The sequence below is a fragment of the Tympanuchus pallidicinctus genome, unplaced genomic scaffold (genome assembly GCF_026119805.1).
Source record: "Tympanuchus pallidicinctus isolate F22 unplaced genomic scaffold, pur_lepc_1.0 scaffold1, whole genome shotgun sequence".
NCBI lineage: Eukaryota > Metazoa > Chordata > Aves > Galliformes > Phasianidae > Tympanuchus > Tympanuchus pallidicinctus.
Genome location: NW_026294618.1, coordinates 86892174 through 86909702, shown reverse-complemented (window position 1 = coordinate 86909702; position 17529 = coordinate 86892174). Strand labels below are relative to the sequence as shown.

The 17529-nt window shown below is 42.9% G+C and overlaps 1 protein-coding gene across 1 annotated transcript; it reads right to left on the bottom strand.

The window, feature by feature from the left end:
• Positions 1-2809: 2809 nt before the first annotated feature.
• Positions 2810-17431, bottom strand: UTP25 (UTP25 small subunit processome component). The gene is made up of 12 exons (XM_052681160.1): positions 17295-17431; positions 16377-16416; positions 15013-15262; positions 14017-14232; positions 11864-11952; positions 10270-10677; positions 9622-9841; positions 7414-7616; positions 5656-5838; positions 5143-5255; positions 4487-4732; positions 2810-3706 (listed from the first exon to the last, which is right to left on the bottom strand). The coding sequence occupies exons 1-12, from the start codon at positions 17393-17395 to the stop codon at positions 3460-3462; spliced, it is 2316 nt and encodes a 771-aa protein (XP_052537120.1). The 5' UTR covers positions 17396-17431; the 3' UTR covers positions 2810-3459.
• Positions 17432-17529: the final 98 nt, after the last annotated feature.

Sequence of the window (17529 nt, the reverse complement as noted above, 5' to 3'; positions counted from 1 at the left end):
CCCTCTGAGGTTATCACTGCTGTTCTGCACATTGTTTTCCCTTGATCTCTGTCACCTCCTTTACTGAAGATCCCTGCAGCAATTTTACATAATCACATGTATTTCTTAAGCACCACGCAATGTTACAACCACTCTGCTGCCTCCATTTCAGGTACCCACCAGCACCAGGATGTCCAGCGAAACAAACACAGCCACCCACCATAAGCACAACTGAATGTAATGGTTAATTAAAATGTAACCAGCTGGGGGCTAATTAATTACCCTCTACCATCAAGCTCAGTGCAGAGAATGAAATTTAGGTTGAGGAGAACTGAATTACACCTTTTATCCAGTGTAGGCAAAGCATCCCACCGACTGGGATTAAAGCCAGGCTATGGCAGCACAAACCAACCCTGTGCTGTGCCTTTGAGCTAAGCAGCAGCCCAGGGGGCTCTGAGCAGAGCCATATGGTGAAGAGAGGGGTCCTGTGCTGCGCAGGCCCCTGGGCAGCATGCTACCCTGTGCTCTTCCCACACCTATCGCCTAGCACAGCTTCCTCTTACACCCGCTGTGTGTGCTTTGTGGGCCAGCTCCTGCAAAGCAAGCTCTTTCATCAACCTGGCAACCAAGTGCAAATCAAACATCCCCTGGAGAGGAACTCCTGGGGCCAAGGCCACAAGAGCATGACTAACACAGAGCTTAGCAATCCTGGCAGCGTGGGGCAGCACAGCTGTAAAGTAATTGCTAATTCTCCTGTTGTTAACAAGAGTGCTCCAGTTTCTCCCTCCTGTGATTTGTCCCATGTCTCCCAATGGCTGCTATGAAGCTAACAATCTGCCTCCTTACAGCCAGTTTCCCTGCTCTACAGAAAAATTGTCCTTAAGTCACCTTTCCCTCCCTTAGTCACATTAATACAGCCGTGCGCTGGCTCCTATCCTAGGATCACATTTTCATTATAATAAAAAAAATATACAGTGCCTTTTTGTCATCTTTGAAGAGAGTAACAAAACACAGCAAACCTATTATCCTGATTAAATTTTACCAATGAAGAAGAGATCCATTATGAAATTAGCTCATCTGCTGAAAGAACATTCCTATAGAGACAGGTATTTAAATGCATTTCTCTTGGCCACATTACTAGCAGTTCTTGAGATGATGAAAAAGAATTCTTGTTAAACATTTTAATCTCAATTCATTTTCACCCTTCAGTCTGAATTCCCAAGAGCTGCTAACACTTTGGCACTGCCATGTGAATGGCTGGAGTGCCTTCTGCCTGCTGCCCCGTCCATTAGCTCTCACTGAGACACCACGACTTCCCCAAACAAACTCAGGGTTTGCTTTTCATGCTCAGAGATCCTCTTGAAATGTTGACAAAAAAGGATTTTTAAGAAACATCGTACTTGGTTTCAACACTGTACTTAGAAATGCAGTGTTGAAACCAAAACAAACAAGAGTTTTAAATTTTCATTTTTCCAGGCAAGGTAATTAGATGACACTGGTGGATTCTTGGGAAATACTTGCAACGCTGAGATCACCTGCACTCAAGGAACAAAACGAAAAGGTAGAACATTCCATAAGACGGCATCTTTTCTTATTTCGGGTATGTCAAAAATTAAAAACAAGCAAACAAATCCCAGATTAGATATTCCATTTCTAACATAACCAGGAGTGCACACGGGAATGAACCAGGCTCAGAGCCTGGCCTGCTATCACCAATTCTGTTTTGTACCAGAAGATACCTCTCTGCCTCAGTCAGAGCCAGCAACTGCTCCAGCAATTATAGCTTTAGTATCAGGGAATACACATCAAGGAAAGGGCAAATTACAGGGCTTGCCCCTTCATTGCAACTCACTGTATTTGGAGCCACTCTGGGACAGATTGCTTTGCAGAGCCCTGCCATGAGCTGCACCAGGGAATTGTTCAGAATAATATAAAAAGAGGGCAAAGGAGGAGTTTTAAAGATGACAAAATCCTACACCTGGTTCACCACAGTTCTACAATCAAGCAGTGCAATAGCTGAGCTGTGGGAACCTCACAGCACAAGGGTAGGAAGAAGCACTTGGGACTGGCAACTCCTTTAAATCAGTGCAGAGACAGAGGGCCCTGCACCAACAAACGCTCAGTCTGCAGGCCTTGCCTCCTGTCAGAATTTCCAGCCTTGGCTTAAAGGTTCCCTACTATAGCACGTGAACTTGTGCCAGGGCAGAACAACCTCCTGCACGAGCATTCCAAGGACAATCTCACATAAAATGTGTGACTGCATTGAAGAGCACCTTCAGAAGGCAGTAAGGAGGTATTTCTTTGGTAGTTTGGAAATCAGTGAATTAGGATTGGTAATCAACAGAATATGTACAGTTTGCCCACACATTTCAAATTTCAAAGCATACTGCTCTTGGGAACAAAGCAGATAAGCAACAAAAATCATGAGGGTCTCTAACTACAATTTGGCCATACTTCCAACACACTGCCATGCTGTTAGCTTCAGTGGGGGCAGAAAACTCCTCGCTAAGGCTTTGGAATGCAACTCTTGCTGTTTCTTTAAACAGTTGCTGTGCTGCACCAACTTATCTCCCTAAGTAGCTATACCACTTTAGCTTCCTTGGAGGTCAGTTACTCATCAGGCTAAGCACATCCGGAGTAGGAAGAAAATGCCTTAATCCTGTTCTGTGTGCTTGCTTTTATACACACATCCACAATTCTCCCACACGCAACAGGAATCCTCATTTGCTGCTCTGGCTGCCCATGCTGCACAGCTGCAGATGTCCATGAGGAGGACTTGGGCTCTTACTTCTTGTGTGTTACAGCGGAGGTACTTCTCAGAAATCCTAAATTAAAAGGTAAAACAAGAAACCATGTGGATTTATTTGCACATCTGCTGAATGATTTCAGGACTTCAATTAATGATGTTAAGTTTCTCTGAGAAATACAGGAAGCAAAAATGTGATAAAAATTGGCTAAAATTAAGTGCCTGTGCATTTACCTGAGGGAATTTATTTTACATTAGCGTGATTATTAACAACAACAACAACAAAAGAGGCAGCACCATAACACTTTCCTGGTATGCACAAACAACTACTGGTCTATAAAATAGCATCGGCCTTCATACCCAGGGACAATTTTTTATTTAGATTAAAGGAGAAAGTTTCCTTTAATAACAGAAGAAGAGTCTGCTCTATCAGAAAATGAAATGAAGCAATTCAATCGAGGGGTGTTTATCGAACCACCAATCTTTACTGACCAGTGATTTTTTCAATATGTAACAACTCTTGATTTTCTTTATATACAGAAGAAACCTTGCAATCCATGCTTTCTTGAATGACAGCCTCTGTTTCTTGTTGGACAGAAACTTGGATACAAAAAGTAACACTGTATGAACAGAATCCTTAGCAAAAGTGACCAAAAAGTTTAAAACGCTTTTTAGAAGTAACATCAAAAGATACATTAGGAGTAAAATCCAGGTCCATCCAATGGTCTTGCCACTTATTCATTTTCTCCTGTAACAAAGAGGTGCACATTTTTCTTGGACTGTAGCATTTGAGCAGTGCGATCTATGCCAACCACTGCAGCCAATTTCTGAGCATCGTACTTGGAATAGAGCACAGTGCACGTCCAAGTAGCATCCACACCACTGTCAGTGGCCTTCATCATGTTACACAACTCGCTGTAGAAGTGGGAGTAGGTTGGTAACTCGTAGAAAATGAGGTTCCTAATGCCTTTTATTGTGTACCTGTAGCAGGAGGGGAGAAGAGTAACTTTGTTGCCAATTTTTATGAAGTGTGCATGTTAAAACATCAATCCTATCTCAGTTTATCCATTTCAATGCTGTGGCTCAACTCTGCAAACCCTGCATCTTGGAGTAAACTTGCTACAGATGTGGGATTAAGGGAGGTCAAATGCTGCCAGGCATCATGACTTCCTCTGAAGTACCAGCCACTATCAATTTCTGCAGTATTCAGCCTCTTTGGCTAAGATCTTAAGGGAAGCCTGATCATTTTGGCTTCATATTCAAGTTTCGCATCCATGAAACCTTTTCTATTTGCCTCAACATCTTCACCTAATACAAGAAAAAAATGTTCAATCAGGAACTTCCAAATGGCTCTTGTCAGGATGCGGCAAATTTTCCAGGTGCCTCAGCATGCTATACTGCCTTATCAAACTAATTATACACCCTTTCCCAGAATTTTATGTAGTTACAGTGGCACAGATGAATGCCAGTAAAGGGCACAATTAATCCAATTTCACAGGATATATAATTCCATCCTGACATCAGTGGACTCGGCAGCACTTACCTCCTGAATACAGCCCCATGCACACCAAAGCATTCAGAGCTCTGCAAGGGAACTATGGCAACATGCAAAGTTTTAAATTAAATTTTTTTAAGGAAAAAAAAGAAGTCGTCAGTGAGATCCAACAGGTTCAAAAAGCAGTGAAGCCCACCTGTGATTAAGGCCACTATGCTTTCAGAACAGTATATATGCAGCTCAGAGGAAAACAGGCCACAATTTACCTTTTGTAGAAGTGGAAGCGCTCGGTGAGCAGTAAGAACTGCTTCTCTCCCTTGAGGAAGGACCGCCTCGCTCTGCAGATGCCGGCCTTTTTAGTGTATTCACAAATGTGGGTAAAATTCAGCTCCTCTTTCTTGAAGTAATTTCGAAGTCGCACATAGTCAAAATATGATGGAACATAAATGAGCGTGTGTGACATGATGGCGTCGCGGTACTCGGGCAAAACCTTGTCGACGAAAAACTGAAACCTAAGTTAAGAAAACATGTATGCTTTAGTCAGAATAACACCTGGCTTTCATGACCTCGCACAGGAATATCATCAGACACAACAGACTGCTGAAGGTTTTAACTATGCATTTCCTTCTTTAACTTCTTAGGATTCTACATCGGTAGAAGATAAAGGGTCAAGGCATCACCAGTTCCACACAGATATCACAGAAATTGGTATTGTTCTCCTATGTTTCATTATCCAGTGCCTCCGGCAAGCAGAAATTTAGCATTCCTCTGACTGTGCAGGGCTTAGCCCACACCAGAAGACTAATGAAGACTTCTACTGCGAAATCCCACTGGCCCTATGTTCTGTAGGAAGCAGTAAACTCCACTGAATCTGAAATTGCAGTCACGAGGGCATAGCAAAATAGTCTGGAACACAGAGTACCTCGTATCTATTACAGAAGTTAAACTTTCAGCTTCTATCCTTTGGAAAACGTGAGGGAGCTGGACCACAACACGGCTAATGGAGCCGCTCAGCGGCACGTTGCGGACAGCCACCTGCAGGAACAAAGCAGGATGGTTTAAGGAAGTAGCATCTCAAAGGCAGCCCCTCTCCAGGCAGCCTTTTGCCAACAGCACACACCTGCAAGCTGTGCTAAAGGCTTACATATAATTTACATGCATCAAATTAAGAGAAAACAAAACTTGACTGCCGCCTTGAAACAAAAGAATCAAATAAGTACTGCTGCAAGAAGAGCAGCTCTCTAAGCCTTTGGCACAGCATTAGAGGTCATCATGCAGCACTGTGGAGATCGAGACAGAAACATTTAGGGTAATAGAAATTACTGCCACACAGATACTTTTACAACTGAATTATGGAATTTTTCCAGGCTGGCTTCTCTGTTCCTCTCCCCCTTCATTACGCCTAAAGAAGGCCTTAGCTCTGACATGAACTCACCTGCCCCATGTAATTGAAGCAGTGTTTGTTGAAGATAGAATTAATCTGGGGATCTTGAAGAGCACTGAACAGCAGCGTCTGGCGGTAGTACTTGGACCAGTTATGGAGGTTTGGCATTCGCACTCGGGAAAAGTCTACCCCATGGGAATCCAAAGGCAGCAGGTTAATGTGCTTCATCAGGTGCTGCACAGACACAGAAACATACTGTTGCAGACTGAAGTAATTGCACCCCGACTGCAGAGAGCATTAACTACAGCAAGAAAGTGGACAAGGAAGAGCAAGAAAGCACAGAATATAAAAGCAGTGATCGCCCAAGACACAGCTGCCTGGGATTTATTGACCCCATCAAGAGTAATTCACCTAATTTCATTCCACAGGACTCAAAACTGCCATCTCCTCAGTCATCAATAACAACAGCCTTTGTTTCTAGTCCTCTCCCATGGGGGAAGCCTAATGGATTTGTTTGTATATACTGACGTCAGCAGGTCCAAGGTTTCTGAGCTAGAAGCAGCTGAACTGCTGTTCCCACTGCATGCAGGGGCAGCCTGGGTGCAAGTCAAGGAATCCACCTGATTTTGGCCTCACTGAACAATGCCTAGGACCGGTACTGCTGTTGCTGCACCACAGACAGATGCACTCAAACAAAACAGAACAAAACAAAACAAAGAAAACGGGCTGCGGGACACTCCAGGAGCATCATGTAGGCTCATAAGCCAGCCTTCCCCAGGACTTCCCAGGAAATAGGACACCTCCGGGCTCATTCAACACGTACAGTAATGCCAGGCTGCCAAAATGATAGGCTCAGATTCCTCAAAGGTGTTTCTGTATAAAATACACAAACAAAAACAACCCCAAACCCCAAGTTTTCAAGCTTGAAAACTTCTATGAACCTACAGCCATAAAACATGGCTATTGCCACGTACTGTCAGCAATTCTAAATTCATTACACATGCAGGATAAATCTGTTTCACTTAGGGCATGACTAATGCTTGGCATCTCTACTGTCAGCGGCAACAAGCACCAGTGCCCACTGCTTTCTGGAGGAACCTCAGTGAGGTTGGATAAATTCCTCACACAGCTGTGATCTGAGACACTGTGCAGTCAGACAACTGGCAGATTTTCTCCCAGAGGTGATTAAAGGAACTATCACCATGTCATTCCTCATTCTGCAAAATAATTAGAGCTGTCTAAAAAAAGAAAAAAACAAAACAAAACATTTCTCCCCCCCCCAAAAAAAAATAGAAAAAAAGCCAGCCAACCAAAAATGTACCAAAAAACCCAACCCTACAACCAAGCTATGATGAAATACAACAATAAAGTACAAAATCATAGAATCATAGAATGGCCTGGGTTGAAAAGCACCTCAACAATCATGTAGTTTCAACCCCCCCGCTATGTGCAGGGTCGCCAACCACCAGACCAGGCTGCCCAGAGCCACATCCAGCCCAGCCCTGAATGCCTCCAGGGATGGGGCATCCACAACCTCCCTGGACAACCTGTTCCAGTGCATCACCACCCTCTGTGTGAAAAACTTCCATCTTACATCCAAATTCTAAGATTTACAGAGAACAGGTACTGAATACTACCAAAAGCTGCAGGAAAATTACTTGTAGTAAAAGGAAATAAATATTGGTGGATGAAAGAAAAGCAACAAATAAATGTCTAGAATAAAGTCAGTTAAAAATAGCAAAACTATTCATTCTTAAAAATAATTAGATGAACAAGACACAGTGCAACACAAAAATACGGAAACCATACCAGAACATGTTCCCAGTTCTGCATTAGGTAAATGTCTGCCTGATCAATTATGAGCATTTCTATGGATGACAGAAAATCAAAGTCTCTCTTCTTCTCTCCCTCTGTGCCAATGATAGTCCTCATACCCAGGGGAGAGGCAATGATGATGTCTGATGAATAAAATGGTGCATACAATCTCATACTCTTTTGAAGAATCGCAACCCCTGTCAGAACACAAATAGCATTTCTTAGTCAAGGTTAAGGATCAACCATTTTCTACAAGACTCTGTAACAGTAACTCCCTATATTTTTTCTCCCTTAGCACATGCTTGTGATTACAGCAGGACAAAACCAATCTGGCTGAAACTTCTCTTCCCTGACAATGTGCTTATTCACCCTTCCTCCATTTCATAAGCCTTTGGCAGATTTTCATTGTTAGAACTCTTTCAGCAGTTCTTTCTTTTCTCAGTTTTTTCATAGCTTGCATGACATTACTGAGCCAAAACACATTTCTCTTGATTTACTGTTAAAATAAAAAAAAAAAAAAAAAAAAGGAGGAAAGAGAGGCTAAAAAGATGAAAAAAGCAGAAGTAGAAATGATTAACTACTCCTTTCACCCTCACCTCTAGGCTTTGGTCTATGTCATTATCTACTATAGTAACAGTTATTTCAATCTGTCATGAAAGATTTAGCATGGATCCCCCGAGCGCTGATTGCTTTCATTCACAGGGTCACAGGAGATGCTACTAAAACACCAAGGACGAGGTTGATCATGTTACAAAGGCAGAAAGCATAGCCAGACCTGCACTTCTGCCAGGGAAGGTGCTACCTGGCTTCTCAAGGCACACACTGCAATCAACCAGCTTATGCATCACCTCTAATGATACAGAGGAAAATCAAAGAAGCAAAGGAGAAGGAGACTATTACCTATAATTACATGGACCCAAGTTTTCTGATTTTACAATCTCGATCTGGACCACATTCAAACCACCCACTACAGGCTGTCCAACACACGTGTCTCTTCAGCTTATTGCCCTGTCTGCCTGAAGCCAGCTACTCTAAGCACAGCTGAAGGCACGTCAAGAATTTCACACAGGCTCCCATAGGGACATTTCCTGCTGGCTATTTTAACCCAATGATAAAATCATTTTAATAAAAGGTTAAATTTCCAAGAAGACAGCACTTATCTCAAAACATGTTGGCATATAAACATTTTAGAAATTCTAAATGTATTTGGTTTAAAAACATGAAAGGGTGCTTTTAGTAAGGCGTAACAAACGTGCCCTAAATTAGATCTTCATGCTGAAGTAACAGGATGCAAAGCTCATTAGGAAGGAATAATTATGCCACTTCTATGATTTGCTTCTGCAAGTAACGGCACCCAAAGTTTCTTCAAGCATTTCTTCACACCTAGTAAACGGATCAAGGAGACTGCACTATAGGAGAGGACTGAAAGGCAAATTATTTTGCTACAAAACATAAGATGTTCTCAGCAAGACAGATATTCACTGGGGAAGCAGGAAAGATTGAGTGGGAACAACTTGCATCTTCCACTCTATCATTAAACCTCTTGGGATGCCAACATATCTTTCAAGGGACAATAATTTCAAGACCCTTTTATCTGTCAAGTTAAGTCAGAAAAAAATTCATTAAGGCAGCCCCAGTAACCAAGTTAATTCTTTGCACACTGAGTTACTAAAACAGCTTGAAATTACTATGAAATAGTCTTAAATTTGCTGTTTGTCCAACAGTCCTTATTGCTGGCCGTTCCTTAGCATTCAAGAAAACCATGGGCAATACAGTAGAAAACTGCTTTGCTCAGTACTGAGCTTGTTCCATTCTTACTGACTTCAAGATACACCGTGAATACGCTAACTTGACCTGATGTTTTATTTTTTTTTTAAATAATATGGGTGATTCTGCTACATAATCAAGATTATCCTCTTTTAAATGAGGTGTGGGCAACCCTGCCACAATAAAGCAATGACTGCACTTTAAGGGACTCTGAACTTGGAGTGAAAATGTTTACTTTTATATTTTTGCTTCCTTTTTTTTATGGCAAGGAATGGAATATTTTCAAAAACATTCACGATGCCACTGCAGACATAGCATAAATACCTAGGAGCCCTGAGTCTCACCAGCCCTGATGGCTCCCAGACATCAAGGAAGAACCTGTTAGATTACCCCTCACTTCTTTATAAGCCCAAGGCACGTTCTGTAGGTCATTACCAATTCTGAAATGGTCATCAATGTTGCCGGCGAAGACGGCCTCATAATCTTCAGGTCTTTTCAGGTTGGGGGGCTTCTCGTCTGGGTCAGAGCCAAATTCCCCTTTGAAGCGCTTTTTGTTACTTACATCTATTTTTCTTTTCTCGTTCACTTCAAGAAGACTGATGAAAATGTGCACAATTCGCAAAGCGCATTCCCGGAAGGGCACTATCATCAGCACCTGCATGGATCAACAGTTACAACAGAACAACCCAGAAAACACAAATATCCACAGTTAAGAATGTGAAGTAATCGTTTTTGTCTTTGAAGTGCCCACATTTGGGCCTCCCAGCAATCAAAACAAGCATCAGCTTTGAAACTGTACAGCAGACAGTTGGCACAACAAGTGACAGGCTAGTCCAAGTTGAATCTACCTGATTATCAACCAGTGGGTGCTGTGGGTTAATGACATGAGCCCCAGCGCAATGATACTTAGGACTCTGTGGCCTTGTAGCAAATGTCTTCCAGGCACAATCAAGAGATGTGGAAAGGCACGTGGAACGAATCATGTAATAGCAGCAACAGAAATACCTCCCACTAAAATACATTTACACAGCCTGACCAGACCCCCAAAGCGTGCAGGGAATCGCATTATTGAAGGGCTCTCACCTTAGGTCTGGTGAGCCCCTGATCCCTGTAGTCGTCACTGTCAGTCCCTGGCTTTTGGTCTCTTTTTTTGGCATTGTTGCTGAGCACCTGGGCATTTGCCTTTAGAATGTGGTTCAAGGCATGTAAGCAGTAAGCATGCCGGATTTCTTCTCCATTTGTTAAAGCATTTCTCTCCGGATAGAACAAGTCCCTGTAGGTATTCATAATACAGAAGAGCTCTCTTTGTAACGGGGTAAAAGAGGAATCACTTGGTTTGCTTGCCGACAGGAAATGTTTATTCACTTTTGGCCAAGTGGATTCTAAAGGCTTGTGAAGATAAAGCTGTTTCACATTGAATTCTTTGTCTGGTTTTAAAGTTGTATGCTTCTCCAAAGTGGATGAAAAAGTGAGCTGACCCAGCCTTGGCCACTGAAGGAAAAAAAAGCAAACAGAAGAGTCAAATGTACCAGATCTAGTACAGTGTAAAGCACAGCTTGTTTAATCAATGTCATGAAATTTGAGCAGTTATCTTCTCATAATACAAGCTAAAACCTTTTTTTCAATATGCAATTTCTTAGCATCTAACTTCAGCTCATTAGGTCTGGATGTATTTTGCAGTGATATGGCTACAACTGTCACCATTTTGCAGATAAGAAAACTGATGTCATTTCTGCCAGTGCTGGAGTCCAACTACATTTACAGATCAGTCACACCTCTGCACTGATTTCATGGGCAAAACCTTTCAGTGTAATAAGAAAAAACTCTTGCCTTTAAGTCTTCTGTCACACAATTCCCATTCTATTTCTGTAATGTGGCTGCATCAAATTAAGCAAAGATATGCCATGCAATGCTTTAGGTAGCACTGGTATTTCTGACCACCATATTAAAAAAACATAAAAAAACAAAAAAAGAGAGAGAGAGAGAGAGAGAGAGAGAAAAGGGAAAAAAAATATCCCAGCTAGCTCTCTGACTGTATAATCATTGGGTATCTTCCAAGGAATGTCACCCAGCATATGGGTGACCAGAATGTGAGGCAATGCTCCAAAACAAAATCAGATGTGAAAAAGTTAAGAAGCAAAACTTGGTCTAAAAAGAATATTTTGAAAAACAGTACTGTTTCAAGTAATGAGGTGGATTTTTTCTCCCCACATATTACTGCCAGTATTAACAAAAGTAGTGAATTCCTCTTTAGCTGATTGCAAGTGTGTACAAAGGTAGAATGACCTTGAAACAAGAACACTGCTGAGACTTTCCGTGGCCACCCCAGGAGCTCAGTTGCAGTGCACCTCTCTGGCACCCTGCTGCTACCATCCCGAGATCAGCCCTGCTTCCACCCAGTGCCAAGAGCAGCACCAAATCTTGGATCTCAGGACCACAAAGCAAAAAGTTCTGATTTTCAGATGTGTCACCATATGCTGACATAACAGCAGACTTCAGACCCCAGCTCTCGCTCAGCATTAAGCAAAGAAGAAACACTTCAGCAACAATAGTGACAAAACCTTGACAGCTTCAGAGCCAATAGCTAATAAAGATTATGAAACTACTTCACTCGTATACAAAGATATTTTTATCCCAGCATCTTGAAGAACTCTGGGTTGCTACAGAACAACGTTACCTTGCTTTGACTTGAAGTTTTAGAAAGCGTAGATATTTTTTCTACTTCTTTTTCGTCGAGTTCTTTGTCCATGTGCTGCTTAAAGGGATCTGTTTTCAAACAGAAATAACAAAGTTCTGAGAACTACCGTAGCTAATAGCAGAATCAAAAGTTTCAGAACAGATTTGCAAGAGATATGGACAGTTTTTCTGCTGGCCAACACTGCATCTCAAACTAGCTATTTCAAAGCACTGGGAGACAAGAGAAAGGATGTCAAATTCTCTCTACAAAAACAGGACAGATTTGGCAGATTTGCCTAAAGAAGAATTTTAAAAATAAAAAAGGAATGTGGGGAAAGAAAAAGCGCTTACTAAAGTAATCAAAGTTTAATTCACAAAACAAATGGGCAGGAAAGCACTGTGCAGTAGAAAAGATCAGCAATTTTCTGCCTCAAGCTCTGACACTGATGAACATCAGTCAGCGCTTCCACTCCTCGCAGGTGAAGTGGGATGTCAACAGTAAAGATCTAAGTGAACTCACTGCCCTCAATTTGTGGTTCTTGCTGAGGGCTTTGCATTGCTGGGCAGTGACATGAGCACAGTTAGTGATAAAGCAGAGTAAGATAAGAAGATCAGGGGAAAGGTAGCAAGGATTGCCAGAAGTGAGCAAAATTACGATTCATCTAATCAGCAATTCTTTTTGGAAAGGAAAGAGATGAGGAACTGTAAAATCATATTATATTCAGAGACTGGTATGCATAATTAACATGTGAAGCTTATTTTGAAAACCAAACCCTGTATACTGCTGCAGCACTGTAACACTCACTAAGAAAGAGCAATGAGAGGACACTAATGCCTGCCAAAGGATACCTAATCCACATAAAATTATCCAACAGAAGTCCAGACATTTGCTAATCACGACACTTGAAAATACCTTCCCAATAATGCACAGGAATAGGAATCATTCACTCTTCAGTAAATTTTACTGATTTCAGCAGTTGTAAAATAAAGTCAAAGAATGACATGAAGCAGGGTCACTGACCCTGGAGGTGTTCAAGGAACGTTTGGACGTTGTGTTGAGGGAGATGGTTTAGTGAGAACTATTGGTGATCAGTGCTTGGTTGGACAGGGTGATCCTGTGGGTCTTTTCCAACCTTGGCGATTCTGTGATTCTATGATTTTCAGCAATTCTAGTGCCCCTGAGGATTCACTTTCTGCTGTCTTAGGTGATTCATCTTCCACAATCAGTTATAAAGCCGCTTCTATAACAATCCACTGAAAAGTAGTGCATCACTTACAGGTTGAACAAAGCTTTTAGGATACTTGGCATGCAGTTGGAAAGTGTTGGTTCTTATTAAAATGCAATGCCAACAGCCTAAAAAATATCCTCGTGGTGACAAGAATGAGCTGTTTCTTCTATCACATGGCCCTTTGATGCTTCCACACATTCCATGTATCAACCAGGCTGCCTCCCAGATCTAATGTCAGCTGCTGCTCTAAGATGACAAGCCAGCATCACTAGGGATGCTACATACACATTCCTCTCTCTCAAACTATGCCATCTGATAATAAAACCACAGAGCATGAAATATGAATAGGAGCTCTGCAAGTGCCAACATGCGGCGCATCACTGAAGGATCACACACCTGTATGCACAGCTATTTGTATTACACACTCCAACACTGGAGCTCAGATTTCACCCACCAGTGCACTGCGGCACCAGCATGCTGGGCTACACCCTTAGAAGCTACCATACAGACCCTCTATTGATGCCTCCCTGATCCTGCTGTAGTCAGACTCCTCTGCACATGCTTCAAAACCCAGAGAGCCTCAAGCATTTGTCTAAAAATTATAAAATGCCATTAAAACAAAAGAACAAGATAGCATCCTCTATGTATATTTCTAGTTTCCACTAGTTTGGGCCTTAACCAGTTACAGCAGAAACCATGCACAAATCCCTGTCCATATCAGCTACAGGAAACAAACAGTTCAGCTGTATGCATGTGTTAACTTTAAATGTCCCTTATGTAACAGACTCACACGTGGGCAACACAATAAACTGCGTAGCCAAAGAACTTGGCAGCTACATAGCATCTCATTAGAGAGTTTGATAATTTATGTGTTTACAGATGCTCAAAAGGCAGATCACCAATGAACAATAATACTACGTTTTACCTTCTGAAAAGGCTTGTGAAGAATTGCTCTCTCTCTTGTCTGCATCACAGTCTCCACTCTCCTCTTCCATGAAATTGGTTTCCAAGCTAAACTCAGCTTCATGTTTCACATCAGTGAACTCCTCAATTGCTCCATGATTCAGGTCACAGGAAGTTTCCACCCCATCAGCTTGCTCCTGGCCAAGCGCCTGTTCTGGTGGGTCTTTAGCTGTGACTTCTTAAAGAAAGAAACATGTTATATTCTCCTGGAAAAGCTACTATCAGTAGCCACTACTGGCTGCCTATGTCAAACACTTTTACATTGCACTTTTTCCTTAAAAAATCTTATGCAAAAAAACAAAGACAGGCCTTTTGTTTTACCTTTTTTGGGTTTTTTTATTATTATTTTTTAAAAGCTATCGTTGTCTGATATGCCAGAAGTTAAATAATACAGAACATAGTTTCCCTGAGAAAATTTAAGGAAAAATATATTCAGAGAATAGAAGTTTTAGCTTCCAAAGAATCTAAACTGAGAAAACAGAGTCGACTCCTCCCTCCCAGAATTTCCTTGGGAACTTCATGAATGAGGATGCTTTCTCATATGGGAGGAGGTTTCCTTAAAATTTAAACACTCTTTACTCTGCTGTGAGGCAAATCTTTCCCTTTGCTCAGCAGCAGCAGCCAAGCCAGATGCTGTGTGAGAGAACAGCTTGCGTCTCCCAGCGAGTGGGTGAGAACCCCTGGTATGCTGCTCCATGTGGATTCCTCCTGTGCTGCCACACAAACAACATCTGAGGAAGAAGCAGCAGGCTGGCTGCTGGGAAATGAGCACAGCTACCCTTTGCCCTGCTAAATACTCCAGCAGTTGCTGCTCACACTCACAAAGCGGCAATGGAGCAACAGCCAGAAGAGCACCCAGCCAACCAGCCTGTCTGCACCAGGATCAGGGCTAAAAACAGACACTATTCAAACTTGCTAACTGAAACAATAATTACCAAAGCACAGCAAAAGAAACTACCTTCTTCTTGCTCTTGTACATCATTCTGCTCTTCTTCACCTCCAACAGCTTCTTTGGGCTCCTGGGACCCTTCGCGGTCCAGTTCTGCTTCGCTCTCCTCAGCTTCTTCTGATTCACTTTCATCTTCCTCCTCCTCACTCTCAGACTCAGAAGATGCCTTCAGGGTGGCCAGAAGCTTGTGATAGACAGAGACTTGTTCCACCTCAGTCTCTGAATCGCTTTCTGCACTTGATTTATCAGAATTGTCAGACTAAATGTGAAAACAATAACAGCAGCAGCAGTCTATTAGACAGCAAGCAAACACCCTCAGCTCCAGCTCCCATATAACATTTTTTTCTTCCCAATCTACCCCTATGCCGATGCAATGAGATTTTCCCCAAATCTCCATTTTATGTCAAGAGTTTTATCAAACATTTCCACGTAGACTCTGAAAGGACCTTGGCAGACTTAGGTCCTGGTGCTTTGTTCTGCACTGCTTTGACTCAGAGCATCACAAAGTTCTTTCAGCCCCGGAGAACAAATTTGTTCTCGTGACAAACAGGCCTTTGATTTTCCTACAAAAACCACATGTAGAAGGGCATACATACTGAAAATGCTTTTAGCTTTTAAAAAGAGAAATGGAATAACCTTCAGCTGACCAAAGTCCACCAAAGAACGGTCAGGTCTAGCTCAGCATCTAAAGCTCTAAGCTTCAAACAAGCTAGACTCCAAAAGTTAGGTCTGTCCCAGCCTTATGCAAACTAAAAACAACATGCCAGGTTACAGCCAACTTCATAGCAAAACCAGGACTATAAGCACAGCAACATTTCTTTCTTTCTTAGCTCCTTTCAGCGCAAAGCAAAAGCTCAGTAAATAAAAAAAAAAAAAAAAAGTGCTAAAGGAAACAACTGAGCAGAGTCATTAATTACTTTCTCCACACTACAACTTTGAAGTCTTTAATTGGTTTGATGATAATAGAGGTTAACAAGAACAAAAACTGGAACACTGTAATTTGAAGACAGGAATGAGCATGAACATTTTTTCATTCAGTAGAACAAAACATCTCATTCCCTAACTCAAGCACCACTGTGTATAAATGCAATAACTTAAAGCATGTCTTTCTTTTTGCCATGGCTAAGTAACATTAAAAAAAAAAAAAAAAGCAAGAATAGCAATATTGTATCCTGTTTCTTCTGCTGTCTCTTGGTATTGCAGTTAGGAGTCTGAAGAACGATTTGGAATCACAAAGAAATCATTCATTTTTTCCTCCTAACAGTAGGTTTTCTAAAAGGAACAACCAAATCTTCCTGAACAAGAAAGGCACAGTGTTCCATTTCACTGAACTATATAACAGGTAAAGTGAGGAAGAAATAAAAATATATTACCAGTTCATATATTTGAGTTGCTTCTGGTCTTCCAGAAACCCTGAAAAAAAACACCAAAATATCTTGCTGTCAATGATATTATGCAGAGAATAAACACAGATGAAGAAGGGAAGAAATTGTTGAGCCTTAGAGCAGTTGAAAGAAAGCTTAAAGCCACAGCATCACACAATTCTCCTTAAGGAAACACAGTCAGGGCTCACCCTGACAGGCTACTCTCAGCTCATGATACAGCCTGTGTGTGGAGCCCGGGTGTATATGATCATGAAGAGAAACATTTTAAAGCATTTCTGGCTTTAATCAGAATACCAAGTGTCAAAAAGAACCTGAGCACAAAGCATAAATACTGGGAAAAGTCTTCTGAAAGTGCTGAGCTTCCTGCAGGACACCAGAACCTAGCAGGACTTGGAAAAAAATTCCTTCCTCTCCTCAGAGGGGACCAGACCAGGCCTGAGCTACGTGAACGAGGCCTGCAGGGAAACTGTAAGGCTTACACAGGCTGAGCTGGAACTGTCAAAGCAGCAGCCTGGCTCAGCACAACGCTCCTTTACATCTGTAAGCTGGACTCAGGGCACCCAGCCGTAACAGTTTGCTGAAGAGAAAGACGGAGCAGCGCGGCAGCTGAGGGCAGGGTCGGGCAGGAGCGGCTGCTCCCTCTGGCAGAGGCCTCACCCCGAGCGCAGGCATCGATCCCGCCCACAGCTCCCAGGAAGCAGCTCGTACAGCAGGCAGCCAGACGGGAGCCCACCTGTGGCACTGAGCGCTGCCCGGCGGAGCGGGAGAAGCGGACACGTGCTACGGGAAAAGCGCATCAATTCACCAGCGCTGGGGATTCTGCCAATGGGACGCCTTAACCCAACCCTTCTCAACAGGCGCACGGCCTGGGCTCAGAGCCGCGCGGAGGCGGCCCGCAGCGCTCACCGGTCGCACACGGGGTGCTGCTCCCCGAACTGCTGCAGGTGTTTCCTCTGCCTCTTGCTCAGGCCGCGCGCCAGCTCCCTCCCGCCGCGCCGCTTCCCCATGCCGGCAGCGCCGCGCTTTACGGCACGGCCGTCAGGGGCGGCTGTCGCAATGCCGCGCGGCGGCGCGCTGCGGGCGGCTGCCGCGCTCTGCTAAGGGCCGGCTGCGGCTACAGCGCCCACACAGCAGGAGATGC

What these genes read in the sequence shown, in the direction of transcription:
- UTP25 (XM_052681160.1), bottom strand. Translation starts at nt 17,395, where the DNA reads ATGGGGAAGCGGCGCGGCGGGAGGGAGCTGGCGCGCGGCCTGAGCAAG. An exon ending in CAACTCAAATATATGAACTG is followed by an intron (nt 15,263 to 16,376) that starts GTAATATATTTT and finishes TTTCACATTTAG; the next exon opens with TCTGACAATTCTGATAAATC. An exon ending in TGATGACCATTTCAGAATTG is followed by an intron (nt 7,617 to 9,621) that starts GTAATGACCTAC and finishes GTGTTCTGACAG; the next exon opens with GGGTTGCGATTCTTCAAAAG.